General features: G+C 32.4%; 1 protein-coding gene across 1 annotated transcript; it reads right to left on the reverse strand.

Annotated features, from left to right (window-relative positions):
* Window positions 1–204: 204 nt before the first annotated feature.
* Window positions 205–10,267, reverse strand: LOC102600623 (signal recognition particle subunit SRP68-like). Its single transcript, XM_006358133.2, has 13 exons — window positions 10,114–10,267; window positions 9,903–9,969; window positions 9,681–9,791; window positions 8,548–8,743; window positions 6,086–6,171; window positions 5,686–5,881; window positions 5,371–5,482; window positions 3,993–4,120; window positions 3,659–3,865; window positions 3,420–3,529; window positions 2,796–2,925; window positions 1,904–2,053; window positions 205–661 (listed from the first exon to the last, which is right to left on the reverse strand). Exons 1-13 carry the CDS (start codon window positions 10,205–10,207, stop codon window positions 440–442), a joined length of 1,809 nt encoding a protein of 602 aa, XP_006358195.1. The 5' UTR covers window positions 10,208–10,267; the 3' UTR covers window positions 205–439.
* Window positions 10,268–21,993: the final 11,726 nt, after the last annotated feature.

Below are 21,993 nucleotides of genomic sequence, written 5' to 3' on the forward strand. Positions count from 1 at the left end.
ACTTGGTAGGAACGACATCAAATCATCGCAAGATGTTAAAAAAATTGAGAACAAGTACAAAGACACATCTTTAAGAAACCAACCCAAAGCATTTTACAATTAACTTTAGTTCCAAATTGCGATAGAGGTAGTTGGGTGTTACCCTTTATTTCAAAACAAACTTGGTTAATTTTCTTTTTGGTTGAAGTATAACGAGATGCAACATAGGAGTAGAATGCACATCTAAATAAATTCCGCCTGTTCAAGATTCTTTTGAAATCTGATCCAAAATTGGAACTTAAAAAAAAACAGAGTGCATATAGAATGAATTTTCTGAGAATTCTCAGGTATAGATAAATTTTCTGAAGGCATGTGGAAGAATTTTGCAGCTTAAAATTTCACAAAATTGCCTCAACTCTACGGTGCAACTGACAAATCAATGACCAAGGACAAAAGAAGCTCAGCCCCAAAACCTACTGATGAAACCTTTCTTGTCTTTCTTCATACGAGCATCCAGTGATGGGAACTCAATAAGGTTATAAGCCAGGTCCAATACGATGGGATTACGAGGAACTGGTTGGAAGGCAGGTGGAAAAGTCTCAATTCGAGGAACAACCTTCATGTTGGCTTCACCAACAGCTGATTCGTATGTATCCAATTTTTCCATGAGAAGTTTCTCCATCTAAAAGAAGTAAAAAAACATGGATTACACACATCAGGGGCAGGGGAATCAGAAGAGCACAAATGGAAATGAAAACAGAGACGAGACAAACAAGAAAAGGAAGAATGCAAAATATAATGCCTAAAAACAACCCCGAACAAATAAGGATATAAAGGACCTAGTTCTTGGAATAAAAACAAACAGGCAATCAACTGCCAAGGAATCTAAGTTGCACGGACTCTTCACTTTCGACACTGCACACGTGTTAGATTCTCCAAAAGTAATGTATTTTTGGAGAATTCGACACGCACCCGTTGGTATTTTTGAAGAACCCGAGCAACATAGCATGGAATTATTGAAAGAGAAGTAGCATGAACACTTTTAACTACCACATATCGAGTATCAAAAATTTATCAAGGCAGAATCATACTTGGTGCTTCAAACATTCAGGTTACGCTAATGTTGTGCTAGCTTATATAGAACTATCAAGAAAATATGTCCAACAGTTGGGAGTACTAATTGGATAAAAACCTAAAATGAAGTAAAACTGAAATTTCTACTGTGTGGGGTGGGGGTAAGGATTTGTGTCAACCACAATGATGAAGTGCTCAGCGAGAATTATCAATGAAGGAACACCACTCTTAGTAGTTCATGTCTGACCTTCTTTTGGGGACACAAGCATAATTATAACACCAGAAGAAATTTTCTAACTGTGTTATCATTTCATGAGTTGAAACCTTTTCCAGCACAAACACTAGAAAAGCAACGGAATCTACAACTTCATGTCACATTATACCTATTAATTTGAGGAATCATGCACACAAAATGCAGTATCCTCTAAAGGACATGAGATTGAGAAAACTATTAATGTTTTTGCTAATAATAAGCGAGAGGCTCATCTAATGTTGACTACATTTTGAATTACCAAGAATTCAAAATTCTTAATTCGAACTAATTCTTTTTCCAACTCTCCATATTCACATAATCCAGCAGTCAATAATTATTATTCAGAAGAAATCCAAAATTTCGGAATTCAATATGATCAAACCCAATCAGAAAAGGTCATAGTAGAAGATGGTCGGAAGTAGTTCTACGACACAGAAAATCTCCGTAGGTTTCTTCCCTAGTTTTTCAAATAGTAGTCTAACAATATGTGGTTCCATATGCACCAAGAACGTAAAAGAAAAGGTGAATACTACAACAAATTAACTAATGGGAATGATTGCAAAAGTACTCAACAGACATTGGAAGGCTAAATCATACCTTCTTATCAGTTCCACTCAATGAGATATTTGATATCTTTTTCGAGAGATTTTCTGGAGCCTTTTCCTCCTCCATAATTCCTTTGGCATGCTCAACACAGCTGTTCGATCTGCTCTCGTTATACAGTGTTCTCAGCTCCTTGATCATGACCTGATACAGATGGAGAGAAAACAATGATAAAAGGATATACATAAAAGCAGAATCATTCACACTCATATTACTGATTGAAGCGACATAAGAAGAAAAATAAGAATGCTATAATTATGCATCAAAATTTACTACTTATATACACACACACAAGGAAGAGTTAACAGCTGAAGGTCAACATGGCTGCTTAAAGTCATAAAATCCATTTTTATGGCATTATGGTCATTTTGTCTTACATTTGTGCATTGTTTACTTGTAATATAGGCTTTGGTGCTTTGTTGTGCACTTAAATTAAGAAAACACCAGGAATCTTTTACTTAAATGCCAAGTGTGTCCTACCTTTTACAGCATCGTCTATAATGTTTTAAATCGTTAGTAACATATAAAAAACAATTGTAAATATTAAAGAGTATAAAGAACATAACTAATTTTAAAACCATAAAAATTCATATCACTTTTTATCCTTTCGAAAAAATTTAATCAACTTACACTTAATGTTGTAGTATACTATAAGTTAAAAGAAAGATCTTAAGATGAGATTTAAAGTTCTGAGGAAGCTAGGAAATCATGAATACATAAAGATGCAAATTTGAACATTTTGGAGTTGGGCCCGCGTCTAGCACGGACATCTTTGTTCTAGTCATCCTATAAGAAGCAGCTAGGAAGCTCTATCAATGAAAATTAAGAGCACATGCACAATAACATAATATAATAAAAGTAGGTTTTACACTAATGAAGTGCTTACCTGATCAGCAGCATTCGCAGACTGCAGTTTCATAAGAGCTGCATCAGCTAAAGAACGAGCTCGAGAGTACAAGGCATAAGCTTCTGTCCTCTTACCCGCTGAACTGTAGGACTTTGCTAAGTAGAAGCACCTGGAGGGAAATTGAAATAAAAGCTTTTAATTGATTTCAAACAAGAAAATATTCATCCTAGGACTACATTAAAATACACAAAGCTTTATTTCATTGATCATCACTTCAGCATTTTGTACATTGAAGTTGTACAACTTCCTTATCTGAGATACTGAAGTTCCAGATCTCCCTTCTGTAAATTCACCAATAATATTAGCTTTATCAACCAAAAAAAAAAAAAATGTTTCACCAATAATATTAGTTTTCGATGGCTACAAGAAGTGCTAAAACCATATCAAGATAGTCTTTCACTCTCCTCTTCTCACCAGAAACGTCACTTCAACTATCACATAATGAAAGAAACAATACAATCACAACATATAGTCCCACAAGTGGTGCCTGGGGAGGGTAGTGCATACTGAAACCTTATCCCTGCCTTGGGAGGTAGATAGGCTATTTTTGATAGACCTCGGCTCAAAGTAAACATTTCAATTGTGAAATAATAGAAGTCGAACCTTTCTGCTCGGAAAACCATACTTTTCAGCTCGCACTCTTCAGCCAAGGCAACTTCTTCCATTTTTCTATCTCTACCAGAACTAACTAGATCAGAAAGATCAGCAGTATTCTGCAACAGAGCAAGCAGTTAATAGTGCAGTCCAATAGCCATATAAGTGAGTCTTGTCATATTGCCAACTCTGATCTAAAATGCACTAAAGAAGAATGTAATAAAAAAATAACATTCCATAATTGTTACCTGTAGCAATAGATCATACAGCCGAACAAGCTCCTCCGGCTTTGTGACCTTTTCATTTTTATCATCACGGACCTTGTTGAGCTTGCTTTTAGCTATTTTAACTAGCAACTGATTCCTCTCAATGGTTCGCTGCCCTAAAATTGCACCAATGGCTTTATCCAGTCCACTTAACTCATCCTTAACATTTTCCGAATTAGCAGCCGTAACCTAGAAGAAAAAACATGTATAAGATGGACCAATTCAGGACTTCAAATTGATGTATGCAATATTCAAGAGCAACTTGAAATTTCCAAGAGTCAGCTACTTCCATGTAATATAAGGAGTAGTCACTCACCAGGTCATTCCGGATGCAGCTCCTGGCTTCGTGATATGCTGCAAATATTTTGTCATACAACACAAGTTTCTTCTCTGCTGGAAGAGAATCAGCAGCTGAACCATGGATATCTTTCTCCAGTTCCTGGGCTGATGAATGGTACAATGTGTAATATAAGCTTAAAATAAAGTAAAAACCAACATGATGTTTTAAAGGCAGATATGCAAATATGCATTTAGTTGACCAAAATCCAAAGAAGTGGTTAAAAGTTACTCCCACCATTTCAATTTATGTGGAAGGCTTTGACTGAGAACAAAGTTCAAGAAATAATTTTTTTTTTTAGATCTTGTGGTTTATATATGCCATGATATTTTTGTGGTTATAAACACAAGTCATCAAGGGTAAAAGGAGAAGTTTAAAGTCAAATTGTTTCCAAGTATAGAAATGTGTCATTCTTTTTGGAACAACCTAACAAGGAAAGACTGTCACATAAAATTGAAATGCAAAAATGAGGAGGAGAAATTTAAGAACTAAATTACGGGCCTCTTAAGTTAAAGCCAGTGAAAATTCTCATGTCCCACTCAAGTTTGCAAAAGCAACAACGTTAATGCAATTCTTTAGGTACTCCCTCTAGTCCATATCAAGTGAATTGTTGGGACTTTTTTCACAGTTCAAAATAAGTGAATTTTTCAAAGTTCAAGATAATTATAGGGACTGTTTCCATATTTACCTTTCCCTTAAATGAGGTTCTTAACTAGTTTATATTTTCTAGGAGAATAGTTTTGGAATAATCAAAAGGATAATAGTGGAAAGTAGCATTTAATTTAAGTCCTTAAATATTTTTCTAAAGAGGTGTGCCATACCCCAAAAATTCACTTAATATGGACTAGAGGGAGTATAATATATGCATCTGTATAATTCATTCTTAGTAAGATAACGGACTCATTGCATTATGTATAACATAGCATTCCTAGTGGAGAATTTGATACAATTTTGGTTTGCCTCCTATTCTTACATATTTTATACACCGTTAAATTTATCATCGCTATCACTAAGACTAGAAATGCAAATCTGCAACTGTTAACACCCTTAACATTAGAAGGCAACTCATAAGGGTCATAGAGAGTGCTCCGCAACCTACAAGAACTTCAAGTACATACATCCAAAAGATAAGTAGAAAATATTAACGAATGCCCTAGAAATGCTTTGTTGCATAAAGAACACAAGTATGCAGACCGAAATCTGAAACTAGGTTGAAAGAACAAATTTGGTTCAAAATCGTAGAGTGGAAGAATTCCAAACTTAGAGAGCAAAAAACCCTAATGTTAAAACCTCCAGTAAGTTTGGCTATTGATGCATTTTTCAAAGTGCTACATTTTGCATCGAAGTAATTGCATACCTTTCAGAATGGACACCCGTGTCTTTGCATTTGAAATTGGAAATCTATTTCCAAGCCAATAGAATTCTGTCATAGATGCAGCCTGCTGAGATCTTGCCTCTGCCATAGCAGCCTGTAAACAAAGAAAAGAGAGTAATAGATCAATAAGGAGCAAATAATCATCAAAACTCATTTTTCAAAAAATTCTTGAGAAAGACAGCACCCAGAGTACAATGGAAGCATTATCTTACAACAAAAAAAATAGTGACTATAAACCGTACACACTTTTATTTTATCGGGATAAACCGTAGAATACACTTAGAAATGACAGCTCACCTCCAACTTTGCTTTGAAAAGATCCAGTGCAGGCCCTTCCATTTCACCGATGGAAACGAGTTCAGAAGTTTGTAAGTTAGACTCACCAATCTTGTGTAAGCAATATCTGATACTAGGTTCTAGTTCCTCAACCCGCTCACGGCACAATACTTGGTTCTCTAGATCTCCATATTTTCCAAGCTCCTCATACACAGCCCTATCCAAATTAGTCAGATAGTGAGCATTCAGGACCTTGTTGAAACAATAGTATAATTCAAATAAGAGAAGCGGATATGCCGAACAGAATGAAGAGATTATTCTACAACATCCTCTATGGGTATCATTTGAAAACAAACTAGACAATCTGGCCATTATACTGTCAGTAATAGTGAAGTATAAATCTCCATAAAGGCTACGGTACCTGGCGCTTTTGAAACACTTTAGAGCAACGTCCCAGTTTTGATCTTGTTCAAACAATAAACTCCCTTTCATGTATGCAGCATAAGCCTGTGGATTAGGAAACCATATTGCTGAGTCACACTAAAAAATCTATCTCTTGAAGATTTTGGTCAATAATTAAAAACTATATTGAGTCGCTTTAAGCATTGAGACACAAAATGAAACATCACGCCTACACAAAGAGCAATGAAAAAGAATAATGACAATGCTAAAAGGATGTAATTAGAAATGGAATGGAGTGATAAGGGTGTTCAGTAATTTGGATGAATTAACTATTGTCTATGCAAAATCTCCACCAAGAAATAAAATCCTATTTCGACAATCTCCAGATATGCATAGCTTGATTCTCTGTTTTTATACAAGGTAAATAATTTTACTAATCATAGAAAACTCCCCCCCCCCCCCAGATAAAAGCAGTACATTAAAAAAAAAATAGAGAATTAACAACATGATCTGATTCTTTGTTCTACCACCAACATACGAAGGTAGGTGCCAAAGAGGCAAGGTGAAACACATTACCAATTATATAAGCTTAAAAAACAGATTTAACATTGTACTAAGTTCTTCTTTTTTTTAAACTCGTAATGTTGTATTCCTCAGCATTAAGGATATGCTGGAGACCTTCAAAAGGGGAACAAAACAAACAAAAAAAATGACAGAAAGGGAGAAACTACTTACAGGGTTGGGCAAATGATTAGCGACACAAAAAGGCAGAAAGATAAGTGAAAATCCACAGCTTTAAAACCATTTTTTTAGAACAGGATTGATAGGAAAGGAGCTACATTTTTTCATCTTCTGAGATTGTGGTTGAATATCACATCCTTGACCATAGCCAACATTAATGACTGTAGTTGAACAGATCAGTACTGTCCCGTGTCCACCACAATTGATAACAAACACGTTTTCTCTCGAGCATTTACACATACGCACCAGCTAGTATATGTATATTTCTTTTCCTCAAAATTTCAACAGCTAGTTTGGCCCCCCTAAAGGTCATCCAAATGAACCTCTTTTCTTTGCTTTTATCCTTTCTATCCAAGTAAGTCGCTTGGATTAGTTTGTTTTATCCTTCCAAGAGTATAAGCTACAACCTAGACAAGGATTCTAACACTTCGGAACTTATTCAGTTTTTTGAAGTCATTAGCAAGTACAAGAAAACTCCACTATGTATTCAAAGCCAGTTCCATTAACAAATTAAAGATGATTGTGGTAAGTGAACGGTTAGTATTAAAAAAAATAGTTATACTGTGATGAATCTTCATAGTAATATTATTTGCTTGGGTCATATCCACTTATAAGTGCACCACGAGGTAAAATTAAAACCACAAGGAGAGAAATTGTCTCAAAGATATACAATTTTCTTTAGGGATCAATGTCGACTTAACTAAAAATAAAACAGAATAGGAGCAAAAAATCCATATAGGCAATTACAACTAGTCCGGATTAATACTCAATTGTTGTTTTTACACTTACATTAGATCCAAATGGAGATAAATACAAGATTTAAAAAGAACATCTAATTTGCATCAAAAGACAAATTCTCTTGCCAGTATTATAATGACATGGACCCAAATAGAACGAAATATATAGATGGTTTATTTTTTCTAACCCAACTAGTTCGGGATTGAGGTATAGTTGATCGTTGACTACAAGTTGAAGAGAAACATATGATAACATAAGATGACCTGAAACTTCTCCCATCTAAGCTCTTCAAATGCTGATTCGTGAAACTTCCATACAACAAATGGCCCTCCGAAAGGCTAAAACTTCAGATGTCATTTGAAGGGTCAGGTTCTTAACCGGAAGTAAAAAGTCCTCATGGACCAAAAAGATTGTTGCCAGATAAAGCTGTGGCAGTGTCAGCTATTAGTGTAATTCTGTGAAATAAGTTCAGACTTTTTAGATATAAATCCAGTCCTTTTTTGATAATCGTAACATAGAAATAGATGCCAAAAAGCAAAGTTTGAAAGGTAAACAGAGAAGTAAGTCACAGAAGAATCTGTTTTCTTTCAGTATAATTTTTAAGTCACAAGATATTAACATATGAATCAAGCTTGTCCACCAAAATCTGTAACACTGTTATTCTAAAGGACCCAATGACTTTCCTGTTCCTTTATTATTATTTTTTTGGTAAAGAAGGACTCAATGACCTTCTTGCCACCACTACATTTTTATCCATTAGTGGCATGAGTTTCCTTTCCCTGACTTTATGTATTTCAGAAAGATCATCCTAATCAAAATAAAAAGAACAAAGAGACTTCCAGATGGAAAGGAAAAAGCATTTTGAGAAGATCAACAACTCAACACCTCCAGTAGCACCTCAGGGGTCGAATGACCAATGGTTTGGATGAATGACTAAAATCAAATGCCCTGATGAGCAAGCATAATTCCATGTATATGAGAATCATGACACAAGAAGCATACCTCCGCTTCTAAAGATGTTCTCGAATCTCCCTTGATGGAACATAATTCCTGGAAAAGACTTGCCCATTTAACCGCCTTCCTCAACCGACCAATGAGATAACTTCTTTGGCGTGCATTTGGTCCATCAGGCAAAGTTTTCTTTTCCATAGCATGACTCCAAGCTCTCTCAGCTGTATAGAGAACCACGTGAAGAAATCTACAACAAGCGTAAACCATTGACATTGTAAAGTTTTAATCAAGTTTGTACATTCAGGAGATAACAAAGAAAATATGAGTCATATTAGGCAGAGTAAGATTGTTCATAACTCAATAGACTCCAATCTAACCCCGAAAATATAGATCACAGTCACACTACAAAAAATAGTATAGTACTTCTCTCTTTATACTTCAAGGAACTAGATCTTTAACATGACAACTTTTTAGATAGTAACTCAAGAAAATGCACACAAAAGCTCCAAAAAAGGCGTCATGATAGCTTAATAATCAACATCAAACATTGACATAAATTAGAACTTTTAAGACTTCCAAGTATACAATTGTTGAATCAAATAACCCAATACAGCAGAAACTCTTCTACTCTCTCTCTTTTTGTCCATTCTCTGACAAACCTTCACTAGGCAATGCCTGCGTGAATTTTCAACTGATCTCTTTTTTAGTACCGTTAGATTTATATATATCATTGTATTAATAAGTGTAGTCTAGTGATCACTGAAGTGGGATGAAATCATGTGAGACTAGCATTTGAATCCCAATAGAGAAACACTAGGTGATTTCTTTCCAATTGCCTAAATCCTGGTGGATAAAATTACCAAGTAGCTCTACTAGTAGGAGGTAGCAAGTATGCAGTGGAATAGTTGAACCACGCGCAACTGAAAAAAAATTAAATTTGCACCGAACAAAATGTAGAGACTTCATATAATTGACCCTAATTAGTTTGAGAATGAAGGGTAATTTTTGTTGTTGTAATAAGTAATACAATCTTCAAGACACATTTCTATATGTTATGGCATGCTAGGGGTCCTTTACTTCATAGAACACAAAAAACAAAATTTTCAACCAATCCATCACTTGAATAGTAAACCAAATTAACACTAGGAATAAAAACATCACAAACGAAATACAAATACACACACCTCACTTCAGTGACCGTAGTAATTGAAATTGAACGCTTAGTGTACTTCAAACGTCCGTGAGTGAACTTGAGCGATTTATATAATCTCCTTAATCGAGCCGTACAATACCTCCTGCAAATTCCAATTTTCTTAAACCTTTTACACAAAAATCACTCGAAACAAATTATACCTAAATCACTAATTCATTGCTCTGAGGAGCATATGTGTGTAACAGAATAGCACCTATAACGAGCGTAATCACCGAATCGCAATCCATGCTGCATTTGAGCAGATTTTAAAAGTTGTAACACTACAAAACCATAAAAATGTAGCTAAAATTCAGTAATCTAGAAGAAAAGAAGATTCCACATTTTTCAATTCAATTCAATTGGGGAAAGGAATGAAGAAGTTCCATCGGATAAGCTCTGGGAAGGCAGGGAGGGAGAGCGAATACCATTGACGGAGAACTTAGGGTTACTGATCTGATCAGAGGGAAGAGAACTCTGATCGTCGATTTCCATGGCGGAAGTTTCCTTCTGCTTTGCCATTGTCGAGCTTACGGCGGAGCGTTTTCTTAATTCTGATTCACCTTTTTTTCTCTTTTTTATTTGCTAAAAATATGCGTACTTTCTCAAGTTCCGAGAAGAAGGGTATTTCTGGGATTTACTGTAATTTGACATACAATTCTCCTTAATGGCCTTCCAAGCAATTGGTTGTCGTGAGGACTGAGGTCACACTAATTGAGATACGGGTAAATTGAATCGAATATTATGAATATAAAAAATTATAGACCCAAAAAAAATAGTGAATACATATATAACATCTGGTTAAAAGACATTATGTTCATTAGATGTTTTATTAATAATATGATGTAGTAAGTGTCAATGAGGCAAGATACATTGTGAAGAGTGTTATTAATGGTAAATATGTGAATATATATATATATATATATATATATATATATATATATATATATATATATATATATATATATATATATATATATATATATATATATATATATATATATATATATATATATATATATATATATATATATATATATATATATATATATATATATATATATATATATATATATATATATATATATATATATATATATATATATATATATATATATATATATATATATATATATATATATATATATATATATATATATATATATATATGCTTATGAGTATTATCTTACAATTAAGTTATTTTGTTGCATTGATAATTGACTCTATGAAATGTATTGCTTGCCTCAGGAGATTTTTCTAATAATTATAAGACATACAAATGAAGGAATATGAAGCGGACGTCGAGGGCTGAAAACCAAAAAAAAAAGAAAGGAATATGAAGAACTTATTCAATGGGTTTTACTTTCTGGTACTATTATTCAAATGTTGATATTTGATAGTGACATAATTTTACTAATTTACTAAGTAAATAGTTTTCTACCTGCTCTATATTCAAGTCACTGCACTTTCTATTCTTGACCAACAATAATATATCTAGTGAAATTCTACAAGTGAGGTTTGAGGAGAGTAGAGTGTATGCAGATTTTATCACTACCTTGTTGAGGAAGAGAAACTATTTCTGAAAGACCCCCGAGCTATAGTACAACAAACTCAAGTACAGAGAAAAGAAGAAAATAGTGTAGAAATATAACAACTACACGGTGAACAACAAAGTAATGTGATAATCGAAACATAGTAAACAACTAACAATGCAAGATATCAAAAGTAAGAACTACAGTAATACAACTAATATATATATAAAGAAAAAAAGTGTGGAACATATATAGAAGGTGTGATCACCTAAACACATGAATAAGTGATATCAAGTACTAAAAGGTATAGACTACATGAATAAGTTAGTAATAAGACAACTGGATAAGGTAGTGACTGTAAAGATATGACACCTGACCTAACTCAACCCCAAAAGCTAGCTCATGAGTGGAGGTTTGTCCAAGTCCATATAAGGAGACCAATTTTCCATCCCTCTACCGATGTGGGACTTCTTAACACTCTCTTGCACGCCCAGACCTCAACTGGAGCGTGAACACTTACACATGAGGGCCCAACATTCGGTGAACAACAAATTGGGATGGGTCTGGCCTCTGATACTATGTAAAGATATGGCACCTAGGCCTAACTCAACCCCAAAAAGTAGCTCATGCGGAGAGGTTTGTCCAAGTTCATATAAGGAGACCAATGTTCCATCCCTCTATCGATGTGGGACTTCTTAATAGTAACTTCTTTAAAATAGTCTCAAAGACAATTGCAAAAGAAGTAATCGGGGCAGTTTTTATAATTCTTTAAGAATTGTAAGCAACTCGGACAAATAAACTCCACTAATATTGATCTTATACCAAAGGTTGACTATCTTGAAGTTGCAAGCCAATATAAGCCAATCTCTCATTGCAATGTAGTGTATAAGTGCATATCTAAAAGGTCCATGGTCTATAATTTACTTATATGTCATGACTTTCTAAGACACTACAGGAGGAAGACAATACCTAGATGTCTTAATTATAAAAATCGACCTTTAAAGGTCTTAGTGATATTGTGAGCTGGGAGTTTCTAGAGAAAACTCTGGAAGAATATGGGTTCCATAAATTTGTTAATGATATGTGTCACAACTCCGCCTAAGAATACCATCAAGATAAATAGAGAAAGATATTGGTACTTTGAAGGCCAAAGAGGATTGAGGCAGTGTGACCCTGCATCACCCCTTCTCTTTGTGCTAGTTATGAAATATTTGTCAAGAATATTATGATCTTAAATTGCACTCATGTGTATAGATGTGAAACTAATGCACTTAATATGTGTTGATGATTTAATGATATTGTGCAAGGGAGATGAGCAGACAATGGGTAGAGTGAAAGAAGCATTGGACCATTTTAGCTCAGCCACTAGATTGGTGGCGAACACATGTTAAACTCTAGAGGAATTCCCAATTAGATATTTGAGATTGTCTTTATCGCCACAAAATGGAGTAAACTAGAGTGTCAACAACTGATTGATAAGATAATCACTAGGATTACAATACTTTTGCAAACCAATATTTATCCTATACCGCATGTGTTGAATGATGTGTTATGTTTAATACATAGTTTTTGGAGATCAACTTTCATCTTACCACAGAGCATTTTGAAGGAAGCGGATAAAAAATGTAGGGAGTACCTATGGGGGAACTGTTTGATTTCTTGGGATAAAGTATGTTTGCCCAAGAACAAAAGAGGCTTGAATGTGAAGGAATGTAGAATCACTGGGGAAATTAAACTTCTTTGGCAACTGATATATAGTTGATAAGGACTCATTATGGGTAAGGTGGGTTCATGGAATCTATATGGAAAACAACGTTAACATTTGAAACCACAAAGCTCCATAAGATAGTAGCTGATATCGGAGGAAACTTCAGTACTCTCTAAAGGACAACATTATGAGTTGGTATAATAGGAATGTATATGACTTAATGACAAATAGGTTATACTCCATCAAAAGCAGTTATCTCCAACTGATGGGATTACGAAAGAAGATTACAAACTTAATAAGGACATCAGTAGTTCATGAATCAAGGCACAAAGTAATAATGTAGCTAGCCGCCGTATTAGGGAGATTGCTAACCAAAGAGAGAATGACAAGCTACACATAAGGATGGATGATCCTTGTTGCTACTTGTGTGATAACACAGATTATGGAGACAAGCTCCTATTTATTTACTGAATGTGTTTGGGTCATTGCAGTCAAAGAAGAACTATTGTTGTGGACCAACACTCATATCTAAGCAAAGGAGATAAAACAAGTGTTAATGTCCATAAGAAAGAAACACCGGAAGAAATTTCAAAATAAGTAATTACAGCTATATATGTTGCGATTATATATTATACTTGGAGAGTTTGGAATTGGAAGATCTTCCAACATAAAATCATACAAGCCATACATGTAGTTACATAGATCGATCAAAGAGAAAGTTATACATAAAATTTAGATGTTAAGTAAATTGAAGAGGGTGTATAGAAGTATGAAATTTATATATAGAATACTTTGCATTTAGTTCAGGGTGTGCTATGCACAAACATGGTAACTAGGCATATCGATTGGTGGCTCACTAGTTAGAACACTTTATAAAGTGATTATAGAGATGAGTGCTCCCTAGGTGTATTAATTTTCTTGTTAATGGTACTGTTTACATGATTATCAGAAAAAATAAGACAAATGTTAACTACTTACTTATCATTTATCATTATCCGTGACCTCCATATTTTCATATCTAAGGTCGAAGATGCGTCATATCTTGTCTAATTACATCTCTCTAATACTTTTTGGCTTGTTTCTGCTTTCCTCGATCCCCCTATATCTAATCTCGCACACTCCTTACTATGGCATCTGCACACCGCCTCTTCACATATATAAATCATCTCAGTTCTCTTCTCTCATCTTATCCACCACGGAGATCACTTCTATTTTGTCTTTAATATCCTCATTCTTAATCTTGTTGTTCCTAGTATGTCCACACATTTATCTCAATAACCCCATTTTTGTCCACATGCATCTTCTGAAGCTAGAAGTTCTTGATTGACCAACACTTCACACCATACAACAAAGTCGATCTAATCACCACTTGATAAAACTTACTTTAAGTTCCGGTGGTACATTCTTGTCACACAAAATGTTAGATGTAGGCCTCCACTTCATCCATGTAGCACCAATACAATATGTTAGATCATCGTCAATCTCCCTAATTCATGGATCAGAGACGCCAAATATTTAAATCTCTCTTTTGGGGACAACTTGTATATCAAGTCTCACTTCCACTCATGCCTCATTTGTCACATTACTGAATTCACACTCCAAATACTCTATCTTGGTCTTACTCAACATGAACCCTTTAGACTTCAGAATCCGTTGACACACCTCCAACCTATCGTTAAATCCCTCGTGAATCACTTTGATCAAAACAATGTCATCTTCAAATAACATACACCATAGCACCTCACCCCGAATATATGTAAGAAATATACTATTGCGTCAAATGTTATAAATTAGTTTACACAAACTTATTGCCTTTTGGCGTAAAAACACTTGGATGTTGTTTCATAATTAGAGAAAATAATACATGTATTAACCATGATATTATTTAGACAGAATGACCTGGAAGACCCTTGTACTTGGCTACGTTTGTCACTTGGACCCTTCTACGCACGACTTTGCCAACTGAACACTTAAAGTTATTAAAACACACTATTTTAAACCCCTTTGGCCGTTGACTAAGCTTATGTGTTTTTTTTTTTTATGAATCAGATCAAGAGAGTGGTTACACTCGTTTAAAAGCAAGTGAAGACAATTATTTATTTATTTTTTAAAAAAAATAAAAGAAAAATATAACAATTTAAAAAAAAAAACTCATTCCCAATATGTTGTACGTTTCTTCTTCCTCCTCCTCATAATTTCATTCAACCCCACCATCACTACACACACATCTTCTTCAATCTCTTTCAATACTCTTACACACAATTCTTCCTCTTTCTCTTCTCATATGCTACATATCATTAGAGAGTTCTATAATGAATTGGGGAAAAAGATATTTATTTAGATTTGGGTAAAAGAGAGGAGGGAAAAAAAAAGAGGTTCTAAATTGTGAAATAGATGCGGATTCTAGATGGGTTTTTGAAAAACATATGTTTGATTTTTTCTAAATGTAAGGCAATTTTATTAAGAGCAGTTTTTAAGAGTTTTCTATAATGACCCATTTTTGGTCTCCTTCTCTTATTCTCTCATCCTCCATTTTAGTCACTTTATTTCTCACCACCATTAAAACAACAAAATTTATAATAAAAAAATAACAAAGCTTTGCTTATCTCTAATTCCTCTTCAACGTAAAAAATTCACTAGGAAAGAAAAAAAATGAATGGTAAGTAGCAAAATAGATGAAAAATTTGGGAAGAGAAGAAAAAAATGGAAAGAAATCAACAAATAAAGGATTTTGGAGATTAGTTTGAGATTTCTTTTTAAAAAATATTATTTGTAATAAAAAAATGATGTGGCAATATATATTTGATGTGGATAGTGAGGTGTTATTCACATCAGCGCGATTGGGAGACACACATGATCAAAGGGGTTTAAAATAGTGTGTTTTAATAACTTCAAGTGTTCAATTGGCAAAATCGTGAGTAGAAGGGTCCATGTGACAAACGGAGCCAAGTACAAGGGTCTTCCAGGTCATTCCGCCTTTTATTAAATACCTTATTTAATAGTATTTTCAACATTTGTATAATTAATATATGTGTGTTAGTTATACATTATATTTAGTATAGTAAAGGGTATATAACTAATACATAGCCACCAATGGTATTAGCATTGCCATGGTTATTAATGCATGGATCAACATGGTTAAAAATAAAACTACACTTGAATATATCAAACTAAGCGATGGATAAAAAATAATTCTAGAACAACCAATCCCAACATAACTATTTTCAGCATTACCAATACACTCTACTTGGTAGTTCTTATACCCCTATCAAACAACCCTTAAAGTTTGTAATTTTATGCCTCTTCTTCCTTGTTATCCGCCTTTCTCCCCGTCATGTTTAAATTACAATTCAATGCCTTTGGACATCTAATTTACACAATTAATAAATAGTGTATAATTTATATTAATATACCTATATTATACATGTAATATACATATAATATACATACTTATGCATATATATATATATAAAATCCAAGTTTCAAGCTGGTCTTGTAAAAAATGACAAAGAATAAAGCAAGGCTATTGGAACATCCAGAGATTGTTCCTTAAGCAAGTGGCTCGCTCCCACCTGTCTTCGTCCCACTATAAATATACATATAATATACAGTAAAATATATAGTGTATACTTCGATCATATTTGATAAACTTGATGATCGAATGTTATATATTAGTTGCTATCTCAATTATAATTTGCCTTGAATCTGTTCAGATAAAGAAATTTTAACCTTAGGAACATGGCTAAACATTATCGACGAACTTCCACAAGATAATCACATCTGATCACAAATTAAAGAGATAATGTTTAGTTAAAATTCCCTATTATAACATTATAAGTCGAAATAATAAAATGTATAAACTTGTAAAAACGTTTTTGTTAGGAATCAAGTTTTGCTATAACAACAGAATTAGGAATGCTATATGGCTAATACACGATGAAAGGAAAAGAATCTCTCATACCTAAAATAACTTTATCTAATATATTTAAAATAAATTAAAATGTACATAAACTTGCACTGAAGCCAATTTTAGAATTAAAATCATTTTATAATCAATATGTTTTTAGTGTAAACAGTTTTAGGGGCATTTCGATCATTTTAAAAGCAAATAAAATTTATCAGCACTTTTTGCTAAACACATCAATTGCTTATTTTTAATTTAAGCAGTTTTAGTGTATATGATAAAATACGGGTACAACAAGAGTTCAAATGAGTCAACATAGGTTCTATTAAAGTGACTGATAGAAAAAGCTTATTTTCAATTTCTTTCAAATAAAGGAATTAGTTTAATGTTGAATTGGTTCGTCAAACGAGTTTGGGTGTAGGTGCAATTTGTGTATGGTTGGATTCATTTAGCCCGGTAGATAGAAAATAGGAAACGATTTAAGGTGATTACGATCAATTCAGTTTGAGGTAAGTTACGACTTTAACTTTAATGAGATATCTTTTCCAATTAAATGAGAAATGCAGTATACATACTTAGCTTGCGAGTAATGTATAAGTGATGTATGTGAACACGACTGGCCAGGTTGTTGGGCTTGAGGCTAAACCACAAAGAGGTCCAAGAATTAGACAACCCAATACTTGTTTTGCTTGGTTGAGTAGACTTTAATTAATGGTTGTCATTTGCGGTTTTTGGAGGATTATGTGTATAGTAAAGAAACAGTCTTTTCCTCTCATCTTCTCTCTAGAATCTTAACTTCTCATCCCCATTCTTATCTCTATATTTAGTTACTTGTTATTTCAGTACTTCTCTTTGTAATTCAAGTGTTGTTATTGTAATTTGGCTATCTTATTATATAATGTTTGGATATTTGTGTTGAGATGTGATGAGTGCTTATACGAGTAAGTAACGATTGACATGTTGAGATATTTAGTTATATGCTAGTTCTTCCTTGACTGCTAAATGATTAGCTAAACATGCTCTACTTTTTTAAAATATTGTTAGCATTGATTTTCATGCTAGCATTTTGTCTCAATTTTTCACGTACTTCATACTACAATGGTTGATTTCATGCACTATTTATATGCATATGTGACTCATGCTTACTTCGTAAGTTGAGTTGATGATTTTATGTGACACTAACCCCCACTCAGACAGGAGGGAGTTACTTGGATGGTAAATATCCACATTTTCAATCTTAAGATTGTGGGTTCGAGTTCAAAGGTGGAATAGCTCCATGGGTGAGTGGTGAAAAAATAAAAATCGAGTGACAATAATATTGTTTGATGAGTTCATGTGATTCGCGACTTAGGTGCCATTGTGCTAATGTTTATCAACTGGTTATGAGTGCGGATGTTGATCTATCCCCCTATAGTCACTAATTTTGAGCTTATCAATTAGTAGTGTGCACAATTTCTCAGTCTAGAGATTGCTATCAGAAAGCAAGCCAATGAGATAATGATGACTAACCTTTGATCGAAGGTTGGATCGATATAACCTTAAAGTTGTTATTTTCGGAAGTGTTGAGATTATATTAATTGTACAGGTTAGAGTGAGTACTTTTAAGATTTACCCTAGTCACTATTTTGTTGGGGTCCATCGATTAAACATATAGGATATGTGTTGATTTTAGACTCATACTATATTTACTATACTTTCTATGAGTTGTTTGTCTGATCCACAACACGATGGACTTGGATCCATTCTATTTTATATTTGGATTTTTTTATATTATTCCTAGACAATGTATTGAGTCACTTCTAACTTATAGACTTACTTTATAGATGTTCTTGACTTATATTGTAATTATCAATTGTTTTTAAATGCTTTTGTTTCTGTTTTTTAAATAAAGGAATCAATTTAATAGTAAATTGGTTTGCCAACTGAGTTGAGGTGTAGGTGTCATTGCAAATTAAATATCTTAGGTCATGATAGCAGGGAGATTCAGATGTATCACAAATACGTAGCATTGATTTGATTAACTAGGTTAGAGTGACGGAATTTTAGTAGCTCAGTTAGTTGATTGTTTGAACTTTCACCTTATTGGTGAGGATTCAATTCCCCACGTTGTAACCTCCATTCCATTCTCTCCTTCCCCTACCCCAGTTTTATGCACTAACCCACACAAAGTGCTTTCTAAAATTCTACCAAGTATGAAAAGACATTGAAATTTCACTAGTCAACCTGCAGGACATTTTTATCATCAAGGAAATATAGCATTGGGATGAGGCAACAAATTGTTGTCTCAAGAAGGTTATTCCCTCCGTCTCATATTAGTTGATCATTTTCATTTTTACATGCATATTAAGAAATTGTAAATAAAAAATAATTTTAATAATTTACCTCTTAAAAAACTTTTTGGAAATTTTACAAACAAATGTGAATACTTTCAAAAGCATTAATTGCAAGGGTAATATAAGAAAAAATTTAATACTTTCTTGAGTAAGAAATAACTATTTTTAGTAAGATGATCAATCAATATGATCTACAGAGGGAGTATTAAACTTTCGTTCAATTATAGATTTTGAGGTTAGAGCTTGAAGCTTGAAATTGACTTTTTGAAGTTGTGAGATTTGAAACTTGAAATTGTGTTTGGACATGCATTTTATTTGGGAAAGTAATTGAAGTTTTTTGAGTGAAAGTAAAATTTCTCTCAAAAACTGATTGAAAATAAAATTTTAAAATCTAATCAAATTTTATGGACGTTTATATATTTGAATATATATTTTAAATTTTGATCTAAAATTAATTTATGATGATAGATAAATCATTCATTAACCTTAAATGCACACGAAAGGGAGAGAATTATAAGATGAGAAGTGGATCAAAATCTCCAATTGAAATCATAGAAACATTCCCCTACTTTTTCGCTTATTGTGGGAGTAACTTTTACATAAAATTCTTCTATTTCCCTTTTGATTTCTTTTAGTTTTTATTATACTTTAAAGTAGACCACAGTCCACACCTATCTAATAAAGTACTTCCTCTATTTCATTTTGGGTGATAATATTATTTTTTTTGTCTATTTTTAAAAAAGTAATATATTTTATAGTACAATAATTTTACTTTTGTTAATGATTTATCACCATATAAATTTTAAACATAATTTTATATACTCAATCAAATTAATAATATTTATTATTTACATGAATAAGGACAAAGGAAGTATAATAACCTGAAACCAAACATAGCCATCCACCTCTGTAAAGGAACATAGTTATGTTTGCTTGGTGACGCAACCACACAAATAAATAAATAATTATTTTAACTTGACAGAATACTATATCTTAATTCTTAAATTAAGGATATTATTAAATGTATTAAAATATTACTTAATTTTGTGGTCTTAAATATATTATATCGAAAACTGAAACTAAAGAATTGCTAAAAAGAAACATTCAGATTAAAACTAATTAAAAAGAAAAATACATAAATAAATTAAAACAAAGAAATTAATGACTAAAGAGTCAACACATTGGCCTTCATCGAAAAATCCTAATGTTTTGAATCGAAGAATCATCATGGCTTATAATACTCTTCCCGTTCATATTATGTGATGATTAAATTCAAAAATACTTTTTAAAAAAATATCTTATTTTAAACAATAATTAATATAGGTGTTAACACTAAATTATTTTTAATTGAATAATATCTATTTAATGTGATTTCTTAGTTATATATTAAGAAGCTACATAGCTAAATAAAGATAAACTTATTTTTAAAGAATATCCTTTCGATTATATAAAAAATACTTTTCAGATCAATCATAAAAGAGATGCTTTTTCTTAATACAAATATGATAACAACAAAGAACACGAGGGTGGCTTCTTTTCTTTAATTAATTAATTATTAATAGTGATTAGTATTAATAAAGAAATAAAATGGGTCACTGTTTTTTTCATTTGGTCACACAAAACGAGCTACTACATAGTACAAGTGGACCTTAGTTTGTTCACAAGGAAATTTATAAATAAATAAAATAACATTTTTAATCCTTTGTGGAGTTAATGTTATATTCTAATTTTAGTTCTTATGTTATTCAACTTAGTACTTACCATTATGGACCTTCAATTGTATTAGGTGAGGGACTTTGATTTTTCAACTAATACACCCCTAATTAAATTAATAAATTGTTAACTTCTTTCGGGGGCAATTCTAATATTTAATTTATTTGATAAAGAATCCCGTGAAAGTAAACAAATAAAAGCAACAGTTAAAATTAGAATATAATTAGATCCTTTATTTTTATTTGTTCACTGTATTGAAAATAATTTTCACTTTATATTATTTTCATTTCAGCATATATTAAGATTTTTTCTCCATGCCTTACTCTTTAGTATTAGTTATCTATTTTTTAAATTACTTTTCAAGATTTAAAATCAAATATAAATTAATAAAAAATATTATAATAAATTATTCATATTAATTATTATCATATTATTTTTAAAGAATGTATAAAATCAAGACAAATAAAAGCAAACGGATAAAATTTTAAAAGAAAGAAAGAATTTGATAAACGCTTTTATTCGACCCCAATTACGTTGTACTAGTAGTTGCTTCAAAACGAGAGTAGAATGACTAGTTTTCCCCTTGAAAACTATTCTTTATTAAATTTTTTGACCATCAAATTGTTATTCAAATCTTGTTATAACTATTATAACATGTATTATAATGTGAATATATATATATATGAATCAAACATTATGTTAACAATATTATTATGTTTTGTGTGAATAATAACAAAAAAAAAAAAACCAACAACTAATATTGTATAGTTGATTACTATTTGCTAATTGGAATTATACATGTTGAGAATAGTTGTGCACGGAGATATACGTTATTAGTAATGAAGCCATGGATTAGATGATAATTTATTGTGTAAAAAATAATTATTTGTTATATAAAGTAATACATAAATTTATTTATTCTCAACCATAACTATATAACATGTATTATAATGTAAAATAAATATATGAATCAAATATTATATTAGCAATATCATCATTGTTTATGTGATAAAGAAAACACAAAAGAACAACCAAATATTGTATCACTTATATATATAGTTATATACTCCCCCAATCCCAACCAAATATTGTATGCTCCCCCCCCCCCCCCTTTCCTA

The sequence above is a fragment of the Solanum tuberosum genome, unplaced genomic scaffold, assembly GCF_000226075.1.
Source record: "Solanum tuberosum cultivar DM 1-3 516 R44 unplaced genomic scaffold, SolTub_3.0 scf00268, whole genome shotgun sequence".
Classification (NCBI taxonomy): Eukaryota; Viridiplantae; Streptophyta; class Magnoliopsida; order Solanales; family Solanaceae; genus Solanum; species Solanum tuberosum.